General features: G+C 53.9%; 1 protein-coding gene and 1 long non-coding RNA gene across 9 annotated transcripts in view; one reads left to right on the forward strand and one right to left on the reverse strand.

Annotated features, from left to right (window-relative positions):
- The window catches only part of LOC120617233 (uncharacterized), a 30,066-nt gene extending 12,656 nt beyond the window's left edge, over positions 1–17,410 (reverse strand). Inside the window, exons 1-2 of one of the 3 annotated variants that reach the window (XR_005656835.1) lie at positions 16,873–17,410; positions 12,371–12,513 (exon numbers count right to left, since the gene is read on the reverse strand). This is a non-coding gene — a long non-coding RNA (uncharacterized LOC120617233). Of the gene's footprint in view, positions 1–428; positions 559–12,370; positions 12,517–16,872 lie in introns of those variants that run through there. The other 2 variants (XR_005656834.1, XR_005656833.1) reach the window with 2 other exon arrangements.
- A 254-nt stretch (positions 17,411–17,664) lies between these two features.
- GPT2 (glutamic--pyruvic transaminase 2) overlaps positions 17,665–23,034 on the forward strand; it is a 29,624-nt gene continuing 24,254 nt past the window's right edge. For 3 of the 6 annotated variants that reach the window (XM_039880794.1, XM_039880793.1, XM_039880789.1), the window contains exon 1: positions 18,032–18,261. In XM_039880794.1, coding sequence (XP_039736728.1) covers positions 18,175–18,261 — 87 coding nt within the window. In that variant the 5' untranslated portion in view covers positions 18,032–18,174. Of the gene's footprint in view, positions 17,834–17,996; positions 18,262–23,034 lie in introns of those variants that run through there. The other 3 variants (XM_039880792.1, XM_039880791.1, XM_039880790.1) reach the window with 3 other exon arrangements.

Below are 23,034 nucleotides of genomic sequence, written 5' to 3' on the forward strand. Positions count from 1 at the left end.
TCCGCCCGGGGGGCGATGGGGACGGTCTGGGGTCCCCCGTGCGCGTCCGGTGGGAACAAAGCCACCCCGCGCCGCAGGGCTCTCGGCGCCGGGAGCCGGGGCTCGAGTCCGGCACGTCGGGCGCTCCCGTCTGGGCAGGCGGGGCCGAACGGGCCGCTGCCCGCACACTCTGGCCGCTGTCACCGCAGCCGGCCCGGCGACTCGGGGACAAGCCCACGCCCCCTTCCGCGCGGCCCGGCCGCAGGACGCTCGCACGCCGCCAGGTGTGCGCCGGCTGTCGCCCCAACCCGGCCCGGGCCGCGCCCTCCGCAGCCACCGAGCCCACGGCCCGGCCCAGCCCTCGGCCCCGGACCCCGGCGAGGCGGCCTCTCCGCAGCCAACAGCCCCGGCGACGGCCGCCCGCCGTGCGCGCCCGGCCCGCCGCCCACCTGTTGGTCGCACTCGGGGCACGATTTGGTCTTCACTTTCTTGGCCCGAGTTGCGGACATGCTCCTCTCCCGCGGCGGCGGCACCGGCGGCGGCGGCTCCGGCTCCGGCTCCTCCCCTCGTCCCTCAGCCGCCGGCGCCGCCCGCCCGGCCGCGCCGGCCAGACCGAGGCGCCGGCGGGTGCGCGCGCGCGTGCGCGAGCTCGCGCGGAGCCTGCGTGCCGAGGGGCGGGGCGGGGCGCGGGGGCGCCGGCCCCGTGGGACCGCGGACCGCGCTGCCACCCACTCGGCGCCGGCCCTCGCGCGCGGCCCGATTCTCACGAGACCAGAGGCCCGGTCTCTCCGGAGGGACCCTGGCCACGCCTTCTCCCGGCCGGGCTGACGGCGTGGGCGTGGCTTGGGCGGGACCTCGCAGTGACGGGCGTTGGGCTCGACCAACGAGTGCACAGGACGCAGTGCGGGGGCTGGGCACGCCTCCTCCCGGGAGGAAGGAGAACGAAGTGGGTGGAGCCTGGAGCGCCCAGCACAGCTCCTGGCGTTCAGTTAACTTCGGTAAAGGGGTGGCAAGTCCAATTGTTGAGTGGTTGGAACACACAACTGATTAACGCCCTGGACCCAGAGTCATACATTTATTTAATAAATAATTGCCTAAGTGCCACTGTCAGGCAAATACAAATAAAATGCAGCGGCCTGCCCCTCAAGGAGCACAGTCTAGCTATTTAGACCAGTGGGACTTACTGTCCACAGGAAGAACTATTTCTTTTTTAATCCATCAGTCACTGATACTAAATTAAGATAAAAATAAGTTACTACTGAAATGAAGTGGAACACTATATATACAAATGCAAGTTCATTTTTTAAATATGGAATTCGACTGACAAAATTACACTCGACAATAGGAACAAACATAACAGAGAAAATAAGAAACTACACTTTGCTCAGAGAAAATTTGCTAATCAGCATTTATGACAGACAATGGCTATTACACTGGTAAATTTCGTTCCACAATTGTAACACAGGTATGAGTGAAATTTCTAGTCTGCATATTAAGTGTCTATAAGCACACTTTGAATGAATACAATGCATATAAATATTTAAAGTTTTCAATGTGACAAATGAGATTGTTTCTTCTTTGGTCATTTATAGGTTGGATTGATAAAAGCGCTGCTTGCCAGAAAAAAATATTATGTCTACACTTGTTCTAAGTTATCATTGGTAACGAAAGAATGTCCAAACCTAGAGAAAAGTTTTGTAAGTTTTCATTTGAGCCAAGTTTTTGAGGACATGCCTGGAAGCAAAATCTCAACAGATTGAGAAAATGTTCCAGAGCAAGGATTCCCAGACCCCCAGACCATGGACCGGTACCCGTCCGTGGCCTGTTAGCATCCAGGCTGCACAGAAGGAGGTGAGCAGCACCTGAGCCAGTGAAGCTCCATCTGTATCTGCAGCCGCTCCCCAGCGCTAGCATCACCGCCTCAGCTCCGCCTCAGATCATCGCGTGTTAGATCCTCATTGGAGCACCAGTCCCTGGTGCCAGAAAGGTTAGGGACCACTGCTCTAGAAAATGACAGTTTTGCAGTTCCTTTTACATACTTAGAATCATAGGAGAAAACCCAAGGAAGGTACATGAAATCCATTGGTGGTAGATTAAGGAGGCGGGAGAAAGCAAAATGGGGAAATCTCTAGGATTAGATAAAAAGCAAATGGAGAAACACACTTCTTTCACATGGGTGGGTACAGGATAGTTAATATTTACAGCACACAGAGATGGTATTCGGGCAATCAGATCACAGTGAGGGTTCTGTGGTCATGCTCTGGTGCTGCAGGTTGTGCCTCCTAGTGGTCTGGAAAAGACAATGACTCTGACATTTCAAAGGCCAGTTATCCCAGATGCACAAGAACAATGGACGGGCCCACTTAAGGTAAAGGCTGACCTTTGCTAAGGAAGCTATGGGCTTGGGATTGACTATCTGCTGTTGACCTGCCCAGTTAGGAATTTGTCATCAGACCAACTCATGTGGTTACTTTTAGTCACTGAGCTTATCAGGCCTGCCATGTGGCTTCCCCCTGCCCACACACAGCTTGTCAGATCTATTTCATAGCCCCTTTACCACTCACATCATGGTAGGTATGTTAATGGGAATGGAAGGAAAGATTTTGAAGCAATTTCAGTAATTTCATGGTTCATTCTTAAGCTTTATCCCAAACGAAATGATGATGTATTTTCAAAATTCATATTCAATTGTCATAAGTGGCTAGGTCCAACAATTTATCCCATAGAGTAAATATTAAAATTTTAAATATTTTTCAATGAAATAAATAGTTTTCAGATCCATCATTTTCCTAGGTGGGGATCTTCTTTTCAGGGATTGTATAATCCACACTGTTCTATTACATTTGTAAAATATTGAATTATAATTTTTCACAGATGTGCAATGTCAAGTTCATTGTCTCTTTCATTGATAATTATTAAAATATGAAAAATAACAGTATGTAAAATCTGTTCTTCCAACTTTCTGACTTTAATTTTTATTCTCCAGTCTTAACTGTCACATGTTGCGTTCTTTCCTTCCATTAAAATATCAAGATCCAAAGAGCCTCCATAAAATACTAGCAACCCAAATTCGGCAACATATTATAAGGTTTATACATCGTGACCAAGTGAGATTTATTCCCAGATTGCAGGATGGTTCAACATAGAAAAGCCATTCAATATGAGTAATAAAACCACAGAGCAGCAAGATGGTAGGTTAGGCTAGGTTTTCTACCATCTGCCCCTCAAAGAAAACTTGATTTTGACAACACCCACAAATGAGAGTACCTTTGTGGGAGTCCAGTGCAGAAGTTCTAGCGCATCCTTGGGGAAAAAAAAAATAAAATCCGGGAGATCGGATGTGTTGAAGAGAGGAAGAGGAAGTTTCACTGTCCTTGTGTCTCCCTCTTACAGGACAGCGCAGCCTAGTGCCAGGAGAGGCCACCTTCGGCCTGCAGCTTCTCCCACAGCAGAAAGGGGAGCATGTAAATGAGAGTCCAGCTTCCCCAGCTATGTGGGACAGTGCCAAAGAGGCCCATCTCTTTCCCAGCCCATCCGGAAGACCGTGGGTGGGTCGGGGTAGGGTGGGAGGGGTGGGGGTGGGGCCTTGGAATGCATCAAAGGCAGTGAGTCCTACTAACTGCTTTCTGGACTCCATCAGACGGCCACCCACAAACCGCTGAAGAGGCCTTGCCTACAGAGCGCTCGAACTGGCCCACCGGGACCCCCATGCCGCCCACAGGGACCCTGATACCACCCACAGGCACCCCAGTGCTGCCCACACCTCACCCCCACAAAACTCGCTGCTTCTGGCCAGTGTGTGTGCCCCTGAGGGTGGCGAGTGCAAGCGTTGGCAGAGAACTTGCGAGCGCGGCACAGAAAACTGGCTCAACTCTATAAGATGGTGAGAAAGACTGTGAGAACTTGCCATTTAGCTGCAGAGACTCCTGCTGTCCCACCCTCAGGAGACACAGCGAGGGGTTCTAGGGGCCTAGGGCACGACTCTTCTGATGGGCAGCCTGCTCCAGCGCTCCTGCGGGACAAGGCCAGACCTGGCTGTGTTCCCAGGCTCCCCCTTTCTCTTTCCCTGGCGTCACCCCGTCCCCTAATAAACCTCTTTTACTCCAAACTCCATCTAGCGTCTTCCTCGGTCAGCAGTCAACTGACAGCCGCACCGCGTTTTACTGGCTGCCATCCCCACTCGAGGCAGGTGTCCTTGCGGCACCAGATCCGTTTGGATCCCTTTACACGGATTTTTCAGGGTGCTCTTCTCACGCCCAGCACCTTCGGCTGTGCTCAAGCCGTGCTCCCAGGGCCTGGCATCAGCGCGTGGCCCTAACCCGGCAGTGGAAGGTCCAGAGGGCTTAGTTAGTCCCCTCCTTCCGCCCCTTCCCCGACCTGAGCAGGGGCTCAACGCCAGACCTTGCGAGAGGGAGCCCAGCCCCACCAAGGTTGTCCTTCGGGATCAGACTGCAGCTACCCTCCAGGGCTCTGTCCCACACCACAGCTCTCGGGGCTTCCTCGCCCTCTCGGCCCTGCTTCTCCCACTCCACTTGCCACCTGCCCTGGCGCTTCCTTAGCAAGTCTCCTACAGCTGACTCCTCCTCTTCCGGTGTGCTGCTCGGGACCCGACCAAGAGCCAGCAGCTGGGGCCACGCACCTGGCAGGGGGCCCTCTCCCACGCAGCAGCTCCTGCGGGGGCCTCCCCTCTTTTTGCGCCATCAGGCCGGTGGGTGGCAGCTGCTTCCTCCGGTGGCTAACTCCGGCACACTCCCCACCCCCCACCCTCCGTCCCTGGTTGTTTCGCAGGGTCCCTTCCCTTTGGGAGGGGCTCTGTCATTAACCTCTCCCCACTCACCCCTTTGGAGTGTGTAATAGTATGACTATTACAGAACTTAAAAACTTTCTATTATCTACTATCTATCTATCCTATCTATTTACCTATCATCTATCATATCTATCCATCATTTACCTATCATCTATCATTCATCTATCCATCTAATTCATAGCACCTAGAGGTTTGGAATGAGACACAAGGTGAAGGTTGTAGAATGACTCCCCTTTCCCCCCATCCAGCCAGTTTGGCTCTGCGGCCGTTTGAATAATAAGCTAAATGAGAGATAATATCAAAATTCTGATTCTGAGGTTCTTGCCAATGGGAAGGCAGAGGTAATGACCTCCTCCAATGGGCCCTCAAAAGGCCTTCCAGCTGGAAACAACTTGCAAAAGTTGACATCTGACACTAGATGGCAGCCGTGACCGCCAGTGCTGTTACTCGTGGAAGCCACTGACAGTCTCAGCAGGTTCAAGTTTCGCAGTCCAGAAAAGCCAGCTCTCCACTCTCCAATCAGGCCTGCCCCACGTTCCTCCAGCACGAAGCAGCTTGTGGTTTCCCAGCACGTGGGGTACGTGGGGTACGAGGGCCTCCCTGCCCAGCCAGGGCTAGGAAGGTTCCTATTTGTATCTCCCTCTACTGGCCATCCCTCAGTGCATCTGTTGCTAGGCAATCAAACACGGATGCACCACGGGTCTGGGGCTCAGGGGAAGAGGCCCAGAATACGGAGGCTTAGGGGAACTCCCTCCTGGTGCAGGAAATATTGGTGTTTGGACTGGGCCTCCCCCTTGCTAAATGCTTGAGCTGGTCTCCCCTATCCCCTTGGGATTTAGCAAACGAGTGACATTAGTTAAAATCAATGTATTAATAAAGACACTTAGTTGCAAGCAACTGAATCCCAGTGAAAATGAGCTTAAGTCAGATAAAAAAAATGAGAGAACTGTTTAGTCAATGACTTTAAAAGCCATATATATGAATTTAGACACTTATATCCACGTGAGTTTCAGGCATAGCTGGATCTAGGTGCTGAAAAAAAATCATCAGGATTCTATTTGTCTGTATCGATTCTCCCCTTCTCTCTTGAGCACAAACTCCCAAATGCTAAAAGAAATACATGTCTTTCTTCATAATTCTGCCAAGACTCCCAGACTTGATTTGGGTCCAAATTCGTCCCTAAACTAATACACGGGAGGAGACCTGAGAGATGACATAATTATTTGGTTAGGTGAAGTGTCCATTGCTAGAAAGAAATATAGGTCAGGATGAGAATAAGGAAGGCTTGGCTCCCCAACAGAAAAAAAATCAGGGCACCGTCACCTGAAGAAGGGACACAGGACAAGGACAGTAAGCAGATACCCATGGCAACCAGGCAGCTGGCACACCTGAGGACCACCCACCTGAACTCATGTCCAGCTCTGCCTCTCCTTTCCTACCTGTGGAGAGAGACGGCTACACAATGTCACCACCGTCCCACGAGCTGGACCCAGGCCCAAATGGAGGTTGCTTTCTGCAAACTGCCCTTAGCGACCGTCTGATCGTAAGTGACGTTCATTCTGACGTAAATCGGCACCCCCTCCCTGCCTCCTGCTTTGTGCTGGAGCGGGCTGTTGTCCCTGCCTTGTGGAACACGTACATTTCCTGTATCTGGGGGCATCCACGCACCAGTACCCGTGACCATCCCTCATGCTGTATGATTCTGCGCCCCCACCAAGTGGCACGGTGATCTATTTCGTCTTGCGCTTGCCCCAGACCTGCCTCGTATGTAGTTTTCTATTAATAAGGTTTATTAATTACCAGACTGGAGGCACCAGCCTCTTTCTCTGGCCTTTCCCTGCCCTCTGGGGTGGATTTCAGTCTCCGGGCTGATCCCTGGGTCCTGTGTACTAAGTCTGCCCAGGTAAGAGTCCTGCTTATCCGACCCTTGGGTCCTCCCGTCACACAGTCTCCTAACGTCTTATTCCTTTTCTTCAAAGCTCTCATCAGTCCAAGATGGCACAGCGACATGTGATTATTAACCTAGCGTGTATCTTTCCACTAGATTACGATCGTCAAAGAGACTAGATTTTGGTGTCCCTAGAGCTTCGTACAGTGACTGGCACATAGTAGGTACACAGTAAATATGTGCCACTCATTCATTCGACACTCGTCTCTTAGACACTGGGGATGGTAAGTCCAATCAGACAAGGCTCCTGCCTGGCTTCTCCCCTGGTGACAGAGACAGGCAAGGAAATCAACGAGCACGGGCCAACCGTGAGGCTTTCTCCAAGAACAGTAAACTCAAGGAAGCCTGGGGGAGAAATACCTAAACCACAGGGACCCGAGAAAGCGTCCCCGAAGGCCACGATGTTGACCTAACTTTAGAAAAATGAGAAGGCAGAGGCCAGACGAGGAGAGGAGAAGGGTGCCCTCAGAAACGTGTTGGAAAACGAGGAAGGTGACATAACCTGGTGCATTCTGGGGGACCCGAAGGCTGCAGTCTCCCTGCAGAAACCCTGCGGATCAGGGGGAGCCATGCAGAAACTAGGTCTTTCGCCTAAATCAGTGCCCTTCTAGAGAGAGAGGGAAACAGAAAGACGGGGGGCGGGAGAAGGGCGGAGGAAGAGGAGGGGGAGGAATCCAAAGTAGAATTTTTTGAACAAAAAACTAGCTGAAGAGGTTAAGAGGAAGCTGTCTAATTACATCAACATTTGGCGGGGCGGCTGCCACAGAGTAGGTCCTCAATAAATATGTGAACACCCGGATGAAAGTCAATGGAATCGACAGATTTTTCTTAAAACAGGATAAAGCCAGCCAGGGATATGGCTCATTAGGAATCCAAGCAGACTCCTACAACCACACAAAAGAAATAAAGGGCGAAGGAAATTACTTTAAAACGGGAAGATTTATATAATCCCGTCTGTGTAGAATAAAATGTGCTCGGCTTCGCGTGCCATTTGCTGCCAGGGTCTGAGACTGTTACTAAGACAGGGGTGGAGGAGGCTGTGAGGGCAGTCAGATGCCAGGCCAGGACACAGGCGGGGGTCCGACGTTTGGGGGTTCGAACGGAAGCCCTGGAATTCAAGCCTCTGTGGCGTTTCAGGCTTCTCTTAATTACCACGTTTGAGACCTGGGATTTATTAAGACAGCTCTAATTCCTAAGGACAGTTTACACTTCACTGGGAAGAAAGTTCCATCACAGTCCCCAGTCTCTCCTCTAGTGGTCCCCGGGTCATTCGTGGAATGGCCGTGATAAGCGGTCTGTAAGTAAATCGGTGTGTCGCGTCACAGATCGAAGCAGCGGCTGGTCCCCAGGCTGGCAGTGAAATCACGAATCAGCGTCTAAAGTCCCGGAACAATATGAATCGAATCTCACAACGGGTTGTCCCTCGTGGCCTTCCACAGTCACGTCCTCACGCCCGCACACAGATGTGTGGAACCCGGGAGCCTCCCGTCCCTTGCAAGGAAGGACGAGCCAATGAGCTGATGAAAGCGTCACTCCAAGTCACTGTATCTCACAGCCTAAGGCCGAAGGACCCCTGCCCTTCACTCGCTATTTGCCACGTGGAGCATTTTCCTATTCTGTCCTCAGGATCGATACACCTGCGACAATGGCAAAGACTTTTACGTAGACCTCGACCCACGCCAACTACTGTTCTAAGTGTCTTATGCATACTTGGTCGATTTCACGCCGCAGCAATCTCATGGGGGTGTGCTATCATCCCCCACTTTTCAGAGGAGGACACCGAGGCCCAAAGAGGCGTGGTAACCGGCCCAAGTTCAGACAGACAGCCCTTAAACGGTAAAGCCAATATTAGACTAAGGTCGCGTGGCTCTCGACTACTGTGACGTGCTGCCTCAGAAGAGGAGGTGCCATCCAAGCCAGGTGGAGCTGTCCCTCGTCACAGCCGCACTCTGTTAACCGTGCCTGGCCCCCTCTTCCCTCACTGTTTCTTCGGGAGCTTCTGGAGAAGCTGCTAACCTTGGCCATGGGCACATCAGTGTTCCCGTGATCCCAGTGGTCGGCTCCAGGCTGGGTCTGTGACCCAGTCAGACCGATGAGTCAAGACGGGGCTTTTCCCGGTGCTTCTGAGAGAAAGAGATCCTCTATTCTCTCCTGGTGTTGGTGACGGGGAAGGTGGAGAGATGAGCTAGCACAGCCCATTCACTGTATGAAGGGAGCCTGCCACGCAGAAGTGAACAGAGAGACAGGAACGGAGGGACCCTGGCACAGGACTCGGGGCATCGCCAAGACGCGCGGTGTTGGGCTCGTGCCACACAATGTAACCGGAGACCCTGGAGTTGGCAAGAAGTTGACCTGATTGCCGCGACCCGATTTGAACCCCGAAGTGTCAAATATCATCATACTGCTTGGTTCCAGGAGCCCACACGTCCTTTTTTAAAAGTGAACATGAGTAGCGTTTTCTGCAACTTGAATCATAACGCATCCTAATTAAAACGATCTCAATAAAGCTTGTGAAAGCTGAGCCAAAAAGCCCATCAGTTACCAAAGCTGTGCGAGAACAAGAAGCTCACTGTTCAAAAAGGAAGCCGTGACTTGAGGCCTCACCACACAGAACAGGCAAAGAGCCACGTTTCTGAAATCCTCAGCTGTTCTCAGGTTTTACACTTTTGTACAAAAAGGACAACAGCACAGATCACCCCCCGAAATGGCTATTAGTGGATTCGCCGTCATACTTACATGTAACTCTGCTTAATGTTACAATGCCTTTCAATGTTCTCTCAGCAGGGAAAAGGGTCATGGACCAGGAGTTAGTTGAAGACAGGACAGAGTCAGCCAGGCATCGGAAAACAGCCAGCGGACCTGGCTTGGTGAGGAGGAGGGCCGAAGAGGACTTCAGCCTTATCTATGAGTTCATCTCTCATAAAGGAACATATATGTAAGTTATTCGTAAAATCAAAAATTCACTTTAAAATAGATAAGGTTCATTATGAGTGTCAGCATACCTTTTGTAAAAAGTAGCGGAACCCCCTCAGATGAAACATAGGAAACATTTGTTGTATTTCTGCTTCTTTGGTAGAGAATTCAAAAACGTGAATGCTTGCTTCCTGCGAGCACCCCCTCCTACCCCCACCTAGCCCTGGTTCAAGTACACGGCACGCGGTCCTGGCCTGGCCACGGGAGCAACTGTAATAATTCGCTTCCTGAGCTCTCCTGGCTCTTTTCCCTTCCCTAACAGTTCTGGATAGACACAGAAGTGGCACAGTTTTCTAATCTCTCTGAATCCTCTCCCCATGAAAAGCAAAACAACAGACAAACAAGCAAAACCAGACAGAGCGACTACATGGTAAACCCAAACTCTATGGACAACATCCACAGCAAGGCCACATGATAAGGTGTCCTCCAAAACCCCAAAATACGAGAGAGTGAGGACTATCACCGCACACACTGCGAGATCTGCGTGATATCCACATTTGTGCCAAAAGCAAAGGGCAGAAACATGGCGTCTGATGGGCTGGCAAAACGGTATTGGAGGGGAGGCAGAGTGGGCTGATTTGAGCAAAGCGGTGAAGTTAACAGGGGTTCCGTTTGCCTCCAATACCAGGTGAGGACGAGGGGGCTCTGATGAGACTCGAAGGGGCTGGAGCAACAGACAGAACATGGACGCCCAAAGCTGACTGACCAAGTTCCCCCCGACAAAGCTGGAGCAAGGTGTAAACTAGTTTTTCAAAACTAGCCGGAGTCATTTCGGCAGATGTGAGATTGCCGAGATGAACATAAATTAGAGCTAGAAAAACATGGCAGTTAAAAGATAAAACTCAGGAAAAATGAGGTAGAAATAAGAGGTACTTTAGAAATGGAACTAAACCAGGAAGAAAATAAAAGTGAATGTACGTATACTGCAGGGTGGAAACAAAAAGTTTTAAAATTAAAAACAAAGAACGAAAAAAGAAAATAGGTTGTTATATGTAATCCCTGTGGAAACCACAAAGAAAATATATAATGTACGGCATGGGAACTACAGTTAACGACACTATTGTATACTTGAAAGTCGCTAAGACACACTATGAGAGGTGACCGACGTCCTAGCTAGCTTCAGCGTGGTAACGATTTTACAATACGTGCTTGTATCAAATCATCCTGTAGGGCTTGTATCAAATCACATACACAATGTCCTATGTCAATTAGATCTCAATAAACCCCGGCAAAAAAGCCTATAGAACGTACCAGAAAACAAGTAACAACATGGCAACGGTAATTCTTTTCTTATCAGCGATTACTTTAAATGTAAATGGATTAAACTCCCCAATCAAAAGATATAGATGGCAGAACGGCTTTGAAAAAACAGGATTCAACTATAGGCTGTTCAGATATAATAAAAGGTAGATTTGGTCTTTGTCCCCAGTTCCAGGCACAAAGCTCCTAAAACCCTGGGAATTTCCAGAGTGATAGGAGTGTCTTTTGTTATCTGTGACAAGGCCCTTTTAGCCCTATCTGCGTTCATGTTGACAAGGTGGCTCAAAGGAGCCCTTAGATACTTTCTAGGGAGGGGCTGGCCCTGCTGAGATTGGGGGTTTGGAAGCTTTGGGCTTCCCCCTCCAAACTCCCGGGAGGTCAGTGAGTCTAGAGATTGAGTTCAATGACCCATGGTCAGTGACAGAATGGGTCCTGTCTGCGTAATGAAGTCTTGAGAAAAACTGGAACTAGGCGGCTCAGGGCGCTTGTGGGTGGATGGACATATCAAAGTGCCGTGATGGTGGCACGCCCAGAGAGGGCCCGTGTCACCGGCCCCCACTGTTCCTTGCCCTGCGCGTCTCTGCCTTTTGGCCTCTCCTGAGTGGTATCCCTTATAACAAAGTGTCATCTCATAAGTGTAGCAATTTCCCAAGGTCTATGAGTCATTCTAGAGAATTACTGAATCTGAGTCAGGGGACATGGGAACCCTTGAGTTTGGAGTGGTCTGGGCAGAAGGGCGGGGAGCTTGGGGACTCCACTTGTGGCTGGCATCGGAAGTGGGGGAACTTCTGTGGGACTGAGCCTTTAATAAATAACCTTTGAGATCCTAAGTTCAAGTCTCAGCTCTGCCACTTACCAGCCAGGTGATCCTGATGAGTACCCCAATCTCTCCGAACCTCAGTTTTCCCATCAGTGTAATGGGGATCACAGCAGCAAAGACATGGCAGGGCCGATCCGAGGTGATGCAGTAACGCGCTCAGCACAGTGCCAACACGTTAAAACTGCTTAATAAATATTCGCTGTAATTTTAATAATATTACTAGGACTAAAGAAAGCTTAGTGCCAGGCCAGCCTTGAGTTAAACCCAAATCAGAGATAATGTTCTAGGCAAACATCTGTGCCTGTTTCTCCAGGCACAAAATCGGGAAGAGATTTCCTTTCTTATAGCACAGAGGGGTCTGAAGAATGAATCCAAACTAGAATTAAAAACTTGAATGAGTAAATGAGAACTACAAAGCATAAGGGCTCACGGGACTGCATAAATATTGTTTTTCTCCCAAGTTCCTAGGGCCCGAAAGTATTTGCAAGCTTCTCTGATTGAAAGATTACGTCACCTCCTCAAGACACTATCTGGAAAAAGCCGGGGCGAAGCGGCTGGAAATATTGATTTGAGCCTTGCTTACCATTTTGTCTGGGCTGCAGGGCACTGAACAGCTGCAGTCACTGAGTGGGCTGCCGAGGATTTTTCTGCTAGTGGCCTGGGCCGTTTCTGAACTCCTTCCCAAATGTCCTGTATGGCAGAGCTCATGTCAGAGTCCTCATGTGCCTGCTAGACGGGGAAGCGAGAAATCAGGGGTCGGGGACAACATACACCAAATGGAAGAGGCTGTACCCGCTCCTGAAGGTAGACACGTGCTTTCTCCCCGCCACCCCCACTCTCCAGAACTTCCTGCACTTTGTCAGGTCGGCTGCCAAGGCCACAGTGTGCCTGCTGGTGTTTTGAAATGTCACCAATGCAATGCCGACCTACAAATACCGCTTTATTCGGTTTCGATCACCACAAATTACACTTAGGTCGAATGTGCCAGTCGCCCGTGTCTAGCCTGGTTTTGGATCATGAGTTTATCTTTAACTCACTTTGCATGTCATCTTCAAAGCTTACCGGATACATGTGTCCTGGCTATTGGCTCACTCACCTAATATTTGCTTGTTAGAGACGCAATTAATTTGCTTTGAAGAGACTCAGAACACGTGATGTTTCCATGAAACCCCCTTAACTTTACCCTAAAAACTCAAGCCTGACTTTTTAAAATATGACGCCCTTATGTAGAAAGGGATACATGAGGGGCAGGGATGGGAGCTGACGGGTGGAGGAGGGAGGGAGGGAGAGATGGAGAGACACAGAGACAGAGACAGAGACAGACAGACAGACAGAACGGGAGAGCAAATGCCTCCTTACCCCCCAGAGTCAGCTCAGTAGCCACCTCTGAAACAAAGCCATAAGCATTCTAAAATTTACATTGTTTCCTTTTTCAAAATTTTCTTAGGTTACACAGGAAATCTTTGTTATTATTTTTTCTTATTATGGTAAAATATACATAACATCGAATCGACCGTTTTGAGCATTTTCAAGTGTACGGTTCGGCTGCATTAAGTACATTTACATTGTTACGCAATCATCCCCCTCCCCCATGTCCAGAACTTTCTCATCATCCCAAACTCTGTCCCCCATTCATTAAACACTTACTGTCCATTCCACCTGTCTCCCAGCCCTTGGTAACCTAGTCACATTTCTGTCTATGAATTTGCCTCTTCTAAGTACCTCTTATAGAAGCGAAATCATACAATCTCTGTCCTTTTCACTTAGCATAAGGTCTTTAAGGTTCATCTGCGTTTTAGCATGTGTCAGAATTTCCTGACTTTGATAGGCTGAGTAATATGCCATTATATTTTGTTTATCCACATTGTGTTTATCTATTCATCTGTCGATGCACAGTTGGGTTCTTTCTACCCATTGGCTCTGTGAATGACGCTGCTGTGACCGTGAGTGTACAAATACGTTCAATTCCTCCGTATATATACCCAGAAGCGGAAGTGCTGGATCCCATGGTCTGAGCTCGTATTTTTAAAGCTAATTTTCTTTTTTATCATTGTTTTTCAAGATACCGATACCAGATTAAGCAAAAGAAAAACGAGTCATCAAAAATCCCACCACTCCAAGATACGCACCATTAAAAATGATCAGATCTTTTAATCTACCCAAATATCCATCAGGAAAACACATTTTTAGAACACCATTTTAATTGTCAGCACCCCTCGGAGGTGGACACTGTCCTCACCTCCCGACAGGGAAGGAAACCGAGACGCCGTGAGCAGAGGCGGCAGCTGTGCCTGGGGGAGCCAGCTGGGCTGGAAGGGGAGGACAGAACGTCTTCAAGCTCTCAAAAGAGCCAGAAACTCAGAAATCAGGTGGAAATGCAGCTAGTTCTCTCATCACACGTCAGGTCACACACACATCAGACTAGCGGCAAATTTGGAACCAGAATTCAGACCTCTCAGATCTGGATACCCCCGCCCCCCCGCAGGCTTGCCCCACGCCTGTGGTTCCCCAAGTTCACTGCACCTGAGTTCTGATGAAAGAGAAGCGCCGGGCCAAGCCAACCCCGCAGCTCCAGAACCAGCAGGTCTGGAAGCAAACACTCAGGGGGCCCTTGAACACACCGAGAGTGGCTGCCCAGGCCCCTTAGCCAAGGCGTTTGATCACTGAGGGCGCTAACTTCTTCTCGGCTCCCCAGGTGTCCTGGAGTCACCCAAGCACCCAGCCTGAACGTGATTTGACATTCTGGGGAGTCATCCGTCCCTCCCTGCAGCCCCATAGTACCCATCTGCTCCTCTTTCTGTCCTGCTCTGTGGTTATTTACGAATGTCCTTTATCCCCCCCTGCTGAGTGGGGTGGCCCTCATGACCCCGAGGACTGGCTGCTCTGCACCCCTGGGGACTCACTCCCTTACCATACTGCCCGTCTCCTGCTGGACTAAAAACACTCAAAAGTATGGACCTTACAGACCCTACTTCATTCATTCATTCATTATTCATTCATTCATTCATTTGATAAACACTTACTGAGAACTTGTGTGCCAGGTAGCAGGTCAGGTTCTAGGGACGCAGGAGAGCCTGCCCACTACCCATCACCCACACCCTAGTGCACCCTAGTCCAGGCCAGCACTGCACCTTGTCGATATCACAGTTCATCCTCCTGCACCCCCACTGCCCCCTCCGATCCAGCCTCCATGCAGCAGAATTTCACACATCACTGTGATCATGTCACTCCCCTACTTTAAGCCTTCCAGAGGCTTCCAATTTTTCTTAGGATGAAGACCAAAATTCTCACATTCGGGACCTGGCCTCTGTCCTGACACCGCTCACCTCTGACGCCTGTCTCTCTGCCCCATCCTCCTTGTCTGCCCTGCGGTCACTCTAGCCTTCTTGGAGCTCCTGAGACCTTCCAGCCTTCAGCGGTCCCTGGCCTGGGGTGCTCTCTGCCTTACCACTGAGACTGAGAGGAAGCCGGAGGGGCAGGGTGCACATTAGGGACCGGCTCCTATAAGAGGAAGTGGGAGGAAGCAGGATCGGGCAGGAAAGAAAACATTTGCAGTCCGACCAGATCCTCGGCCCGCCTCGCGGGGAAGCCGTGGGGCAAACAGCGCTTCAGCCTGTCCAAGCCTTGCCCGGGCACTGAGCAAAGACTTCTCCAGGTAGGGGGTGATGGCGGCCTCACGCAAGGTGCCTCTGTGCAGGTGAGGCAGAATCCGATGGCACTGACGAGCATGGGCCGCCTGCTGACTACACCCCTTGAGTTGAAGGCAAGTTCTCCCTCAACGGGTGAGGTCACAACTCTCCTGACCCTACAGCTATCCTATGTCATCCTGCCAGGCCTAGGGGCAGCTCAGAATTCCCAATCCAGGGACAAGCTGGTCCCTATACATATGGGCCACAGCACAGCTCCTGCTCCGCACGGAACTGCGCCACCTGAAAGACTCACTTAACCTCTTTGAGCCTCATCTGTAAAATGGGGACAATGCCTGCCCTTTCTACTTCACTGACATCTGTCAGGTTCAAGTGCAGCGAAAGGCAAGTAGGTGCTTTGCAAATTGGAAAGTGTGGTTCACAAGAGAGCGAGGCAGTGTTCTTCTCGCGCAATCGTGACAGGTTGGCGAAAGCCACTGTGGGGACACTGGCCCGTTTTCTACAATGACGACGTGAGAGCCCATGCAGATGGGCTGTGTTCTGGGCATTGTCGTTCCCAGGTGCATAAATGAATGTGTACTCACCTCTCCCTCCCAGCTCCCTGTCCCTTCTGGTCACGGGTCGAGATGGCGGGAAGTGCACTGACCCTTGGGTGAACAGTGAGGGACTGTGCTTATGTCATAAGCAGGTCAAGGATAAGCGTGTTTAGAGGTGGGGTGGGGGTAGTGTGTGGCTGGCTGTGTGTCGCCCCAACTGGGCAGAGCGGTGAGAACATGACATTGAAGGCAGCAGAGTCCTTAGAGAGACTCAGCTCCCTGGGGGATAATCTTTCCCTGAATACGTGGCCACTGAGACAGAGGCTGGGAGGGAGATGGTGTGGACACAGGTGCTGGGGGGCGGAACCAGCAACGAGAAGCTCAGATAACAGCCCAGGGCTCTGAGTGGGCCACGCAGTTTGCCAGCACCGCAATACTCAGATCTTCGGTCTTGTTGGTCTCTCATCCCCTGTCCCGCTTCACTGGAAATCAGTTTATGACACTCTCTTGACAAGGGGGAATGACAGCCACCCACTAGGTTCCAAACGCCTGGCTTTTACAGAGTTAACTCAATGAACTTTCCCCTCAGCCGCATGAGGCAAGGGTGTCACCCCATTTTACAGATGAGAAAACGAGGCTTACAAAGGCTAAGCGATGTGCTCATAGCCAAGCGGGAAGTGGCTATGGACACCCATATTCAAATCTAGATTTTTCTAGTACCTTTTCGCCCCTATACTGCTGTGTTTTTGAAGCACCTTCTGCCCCCTACTTTCACAGATCTAACGTGAGCGTGTGTGTTTGTTGGGGTGAGGGAGCTCTGGGATGTTTTTCTGCCTGAAAACACCTAGACACAGAGCTTCCAAGAAGGGGAGGGATCCTAGAAGTCGTTTAATGCAGTGTACCTTGCAGATGAGACTCTGAGGCTCAGAGAGGCGAGTGGCTTATCCCGTGGACGTCAGCGTCTCCAACCAGGCGTCTTCCATTCCGTCTTGCTCTGTTCTCTCTCTGGTTGAGCCAGGACGCCTTTGCCCGTAGATGCCTTTGCCCAAAATGATAGCTACCCCTGTCCTGAGCGTTCATTCTTTGAGAAACATTTCCTGAGTGCCTACTATGTGCCGGGAACCCCTGCAGGTGCAGATCTCCGTTTGCCAACGAGGAAGGGCACGTTCAGCACGAGTAAGAACGGCCGTCAAGTCCCAGACTCCTGACTCCCACATCCTACCCGCCCCCGCCGCACGCCGCCGCCGCCGCCGCCGTCGGGCCCTGGATGATGAAACTCGGGGGCAGGACTGCACCATCCCTCAGCCTGCGTCCTTGCAGGTGCTGGGGGGAGGGAGCGAAACGCGCCTCCAAGGGGAAGCCGCAAATAGCTCTAAATTCGCAGAAGGCTGATAGGACGGCCACTGCCCGGCCCCCGGCCGGCCCCCGCCGAGACTGCCCGCCGCTCGCGCCTCTGAGGGGACAAAGGGCCCGCCCCGCGCGGGGCGGAGCCAGACTCGGGCTCCCGCCTCCTGCCCAGCCCCCCGTCAGGCCGGCGCGCGGCACAATGGGACCTGTAGTCGGCCCGGCCCCACACCTGCGCGGGAGACGGGCGGGGGAACCACAAAGCCCAGGAGGCAGCGGGCAGCGCGGGGCGGGCTCGCCGGCGGTGGGTGTGCGGGCGCGGGGGACCCGGCGGTGCCGGCGCCGCGCGCCGGGATGCGGGCGCGGGCGGCGGAGCCGGAGGGCTGCTCTCCGCGTGCGCGCTAGCCGGGCCGGCGAGGGTGGCCAGGTGGCGACAGGCACTTTGCGTCCATGCGTTAGGCAAAGCTCTTGCAAAGCCCCCGTGTGCGGCGCGTCGGCTCTGCAGCGGCGCGGCGGAGGGTCCGGGGCGCCGGGGGCCGGGGGCCGGGGGGCTGGGCGCCCAGCCGCGGGGCCGGGCTGGCGGCGCTGGCCGCAGGAGCCCTCGGCCGGGCGTGGGGGCGCGGGGACGGGTGCCCGCCTTCGGCTGTGCGCGACGTGCTCGTTCTTTCTCTTTTCGTGCCAGGGTGTCTCCGGGCGGGCGCGCGATGCAGCGGGCGGCGGCGCTGGTCCGGCGGGGCTGCGGCCCGCACAGCCCCGGCCCGTGGCACCGCAGCTGGAGCAGCGCGGCCGCCGAGGCCTCGGCGGTGCTGCAAGTGCGGCCGGCGCGGGGCCGGCACGAGCGCATCCTGACGCTGGAGTCCATGAACCCGCAGGTGAAGGCGGTGGAGTACGCGGTGCGCGGGCCCATCGTGCTCAAGGCCGGCGAGCTGGAGCTGGAGCTGCAGCGGGTGAGCGCGCGCGCCGGGCGGGCGGGCGAGGGGGCGCCCGTGGGGGACCCCGGCCGCTGCCCTCCGCCGCGGCCGGCCCCCTGCGTTCGGCCAGGCCGGACATAAGCGACAGGACGCCCTCTGCCCACCCCTCGCCCACCGGTGCCCGGCATCCGGCTTCGCGCCCCCGGGCGCGGCTCGCTTAGTGCCAGGCGCTGCGTGTTAGGTGGCCGGCCTGCCCGCGTGGGACCGAGGTCCACGCGGGGAAGGAGGGAGGACGGCCGCCAGCAGTGGAGAGGTAAACGGGAGACTTTCGCGAAGTGCCTAAGTGCTTTGGAGAAGGCAAAATGGAGGAGTGGCGGACGGGGGTCGGGGTGCGGGACCTGAGCGGCGGGAGGGAGGTCGCCTAGACTTGTTCCCGAAGCTTTTTCTTTCTGCGTCTGAGAGCGTTTGGGTCATATTCCCCTGAGAAAAGCGGGGGCACCCAGGAGGGTCCCGCACGGATCCTTCCCGTAGGACTTCTCTGGAACCCCGGCTGGTGGCCGCATTTTGTTCTGTCTGAGGACACGGTCGCCCCGCCAACCCAGCGGGCAGCCGGGCAGTGGGCCGTCTGGGCCTTTGCGGCCGTGGTAGCTTCTTCGTGTTGGCGGCCAGCTGGCTGGGTCTTGGCTTGCGTTCACAGCTGTGTGTAAAGCGACACACACCCAGGAGTGATTTCTGCCTCCTTACAACCAGGGTGGCCGCGGTGGGGTTGGGATGCCCTCGGAGGACACCAGAGTTCCAATCTGGGTGGACTTCTGGAGGTAGAGTCAAGAGGGCAACGTCGAGACAGTAAACACCCCTAAGATTTGTAAGAACTGATGAAGAGTTCAAGATAGCTAGTTGAAGGTCTTGCCCAAGATGGTCCCCACACCGAATGGGGATGGGGTAGGGACAGGTGCCCTCGCTCTCAGAGGCACCAGAACCGGATGTCTCAGTGAGTTGGTCACATGAATGCATGGGAAGAAGCCGTGGCGGGACCATGACACTTGGTCCACATTCACACGGGGACTTTGGGGATTTAATGAGCTCATGGCCTGCCGTGACCTTTGTTGGGACAACCCAATTCTGCAGACTCAAAAGCAGTGAGCTGGACAAGTCAGAGTCCAGTGTCTGCCTCTGACTCCTTTCAGAGCTAAGTTTAAAGCTTGGCCTGGAAGGCTGGCTCAGCTTCCGAGCCTCCCTGGCCTGGAGGTGGGCCCGGGGCAGAGGACACAGATTTTTGCTGCCCTGCTTCTTGGGGATGTCTGGCAGGCTGGAGCCAGCCCTCCTTGAGACAACGGTGTCTCTGTTAGAACAAAACCGAGATTGACTTGTTCCCGGTTTGTCACTTTCCAGCTGATTCCTCTGGTTCCAGAGCTGGCTGGGGTTCAGACTAAATACCAGCTTCAGTGTGGACTCCGTGAAGTACGTGGATGGTTAGGACAGAAAGGGGTGCTGTGTGCTGCCGGGGCGGTGCCTGCTCTTGTTCTGGCCCTGAGCCTGTCCTCTGGCGGTCTTTAAGGATCGGTGGGACTTTTTTAGCAGGCAGAGAAAATGTGAGATCAGGGGCTGTGAGCAAAGATAGAAGGGCATGTGGGGCATTTGGGGAAGGGGATTGGAGGATAAATGAGACTTGCGTGTGGGGCTCGGGACTTTAAGGGGCCAAGTTTGGTTGGGTGTGAAGTCTCGGGGAACCAAGGAGTTCCAGCAGGCTATGGTTCAGTGACTGCAGGAAACAAACGTCTTGGTCATTTGGGCCAGAAACGCCCTGTGATTTCTGGGCTGGGTGCCCCGCTGTCCTACTCCTGAGTCAGTCGTGACGTTCCTTCTGTCCACCTATGGTCTCCGGTGCTGTCACTCAGGCTCATCCCTTCTCGTTCATTGTTCCCTTTGCTGGATCTCAGGCTCCTGCTGTCAGGGCTGGAGGCCTGGGCCCCGGGCCAACCCTGCACAGCCTCGCTCGAGCCTTCCGTTCAGGGGACAGCCTCTGCCCTGTGTTGGCTTGAACAGCGCCCTTGTGAGAATGCCACCCCCATCTCCCCAGTCTTCTCCAGGGGGGAGGGCGAGGGACCTGGCTGCGCTTAGCTTTGGATTTTCGACCTCTGCTTTGAACTGTAGTGATCAAAACTGGACCGATGTTAGAAGGGGTTCGATTTGGTTAGAGAGGGGTGGGCAAAGATTTGTGGGGGGAGGGTGACGGGGCGAATCTCATCTCCTCACCTATAAAAGGACAGAGGTGGCCCGGTGGACCCAGGGTTCCCCTCCGATCTGACTTCCGTGCCTCCTTGGCCACCTGGAGGTGTCCTGGGGAAGCTGAGGCGGTCCCAGTCCATTATCCTGCCACGGGGAAGCGTTCCCCAGGTGCTTTGCAAACAGTGCCCGCTCTGTGGCTGGACACGTGGCCCCGATGTTTGACTTTGGGGCGGCTCGCCGGGGGAGCCCAAGTCCTCTCCTCTCTGTGATAAGAGTGGAAAATGCCCAGTGGAGGCCGAAGGAGGCGGGGTGGTCGGCCAGCCAGGTGGGCGTGAAAGCGACCACCGCTCTCTGGCCGTTTCTCCTCGACAGTAGCTCCAAGGAAAGAAGCCGAAGCTTTTCGGAGACTCGCGTTCACCGGCAGCAGCGCTTAAAAATAAGCTGCAATCAATGGGAGTTTCAGAAAAGACCTGAACCTGCCACCTCCGGAACCTGGGGGCTGTTCCTCTGACCCCTTCATGGGCTGTCAGTTCTTCCTCAGCCTACTCCCCTGGCTTTGCTGGGGGAGGCCAAGGGGCGTGGCTTCGATTCTTTGTAAAAGGGCACCCAGTGGGGAAAACAGTTCGCTGCCCTTAACGTCAGGGTGCGCTGCATCCAGCGGGGCACACGTCCAGCGGGGCACACGGGAGGTGCCGTGGGGAGCCCGTGGTCACCGTAAGCTAGGGACTAAGCTTGGAAACCCTGGGTGTGCCAGGCGCAGGGGCTGAGATCTCACTGGCCATTTTCTTTAGCATTTAGATGCTACTTTAAAAATGAAATGTGTAATGGAGGCTTCTAATGGAGCCCTCCACCTGCCCACCCTGCTCAGGTCACCACGCGCCTCTTCCTGGGCTTTGCCTTTCTGGGTCGGGAGCCTCTTACGAGTCCCCAGCTCCTTGGCCTCAGTATATTCCTCTGCAAAATGGGGGCAATTTATTTCTCCTAATGACTAGTTTGAGATGTTAGTGATGACGCTTGGGACTAGAAGCCAGTGAGAACTCTGAAGTCTTGGTTCTCAAGCTCATGAGAGTTGCCTGGGGAGAAGGGGTGCCCAGCGCCCCTCTTTCCTGTCCTCCCCTGAGTCTCTGGGTCTGGGGACGTGCTCTGCAGGATCTGCCCTTTCCTGCCTGGCCGTAGCCTCGCCGTTGTGAATTTTCCAGTTTGGAGCTCATTCAGCTTCCGTGCCTGCTTCTGCCCTGCTAATCTCTGCGTGTGGTGGGCCCACCCACAGACCCCCCAGAGTCCCGCGCCTGCAGCCAGCTTTCCCTGCTCTGGTGCGCAGAGCTCCCCTGGAGCTCCCTCCTGGTCATGGGTGGGTGTGGCTTCAGCACAGAGTCCTCCAGCTTTGCTTGTCTTTCCATAATGGTCAGGGGTGGATCCAGGGCCAAGACTTGGTGCCTCAGCTGTGAAATGTACCTGTTTTCAGGGACCGTGGGGACTAGTTGGGGTTGTCGCTGGGGCCTCCTCGTGGAGCTTTCCAGTGCTTCCTGCCTGCCCCCGGCTTCCCGCCATCACCTGGGTCTTTTCTCCTGGCGTCCCTGGCCTGGGACCGGCCATACCCTCTCTCCCTTCCCCTGCCGGCTTCTGATCCTTACTAGCCTGGGCTCTGACGGCGGTGGCCTCTCCCGTCATGCTTACTCATCACGGGGCATGGGCGATCATAAGTATTTGTTGAATGAGAGGGAGGCTTTCTGGGGAGGAACCTTCTTAGTAAGGCTTCCCACCCACATGTCGCATGAAATGACAAGAGCCTTCCCTTGCTCTAGGAAATGCCACGTTCCTGTTAGAATCATCCATCGTCCCCTTGACTTTCCATATGGCGCTGGGCCTGTGACTTTTTCCTCTTCCCCACTAATAACTTTCCGAAACCTGCCACCTCCGGAGCCTGGGGGCTGTTCCTCTGACCCCTTCATGGGCTGGAGCCCCCCGGGTCAGAACTCACCTCAGTGCCTCACAGGGAGGCAGCTCTGGGTGGGACGTGTGCAGGTGGATTAGACACGTGGGTGCTGGGACCCCGAGAGGAACTGGGATGCTATGTGCCAACTTGCTCCTGGGGGCAAGGCCGAGGCGAGGTCACCAGTAGCTGTGCCTGCCGGGCCCGGACGAGTGGCTGTGGGCTCCCTGGCAGACCTCAGTGCCCAGAGCGGGCTCCTCTGTGTGGCGGTCCTTGGCTGGACAGGCTGGCCCCTGTCATTCGAGGGAGCCCACTTCCCGCCCACCCCCAGCTCATCCATCATGGCCAAGCGTCTGGGGTCTGCGGGCACCAGACCCAAGAAAGGAGCTCGGTGTTCCTGGCTCCTTGTCACAGGCCCTGAGTTGACTGAGCAGTGTGCGGGGAGGGCCTGGAACCCCCAGGGTCCTGTCTCAGCATTCTCTACCTGCGTCGGGCCGGCCGGGGGCCCACAGCTGTACTTTGGCTCCTGGCCCTCGGCTGTGAACAGATTTACTCCCTACCGAAGAATGGCCCGTGTCCACACCGGGGAAGTCACCTGCCTGGCCAGGCGGCCAGGTCTCGGGCCGTGGTGATTCAGCCAGGCTGAT

The sequence above is a fragment of the Pteropus medius genome, unplaced genomic scaffold (genome assembly GCF_902729225.1).
Source record: "Pteropus medius unplaced genomic scaffold, Ma_sr-lr_union100, whole genome shotgun sequence".
NCBI classification, from domain to species: Eukaryota; Metazoa; Chordata; class Mammalia; order Chiroptera; family Pteropodidae; genus Pteropus; species Pteropus medius.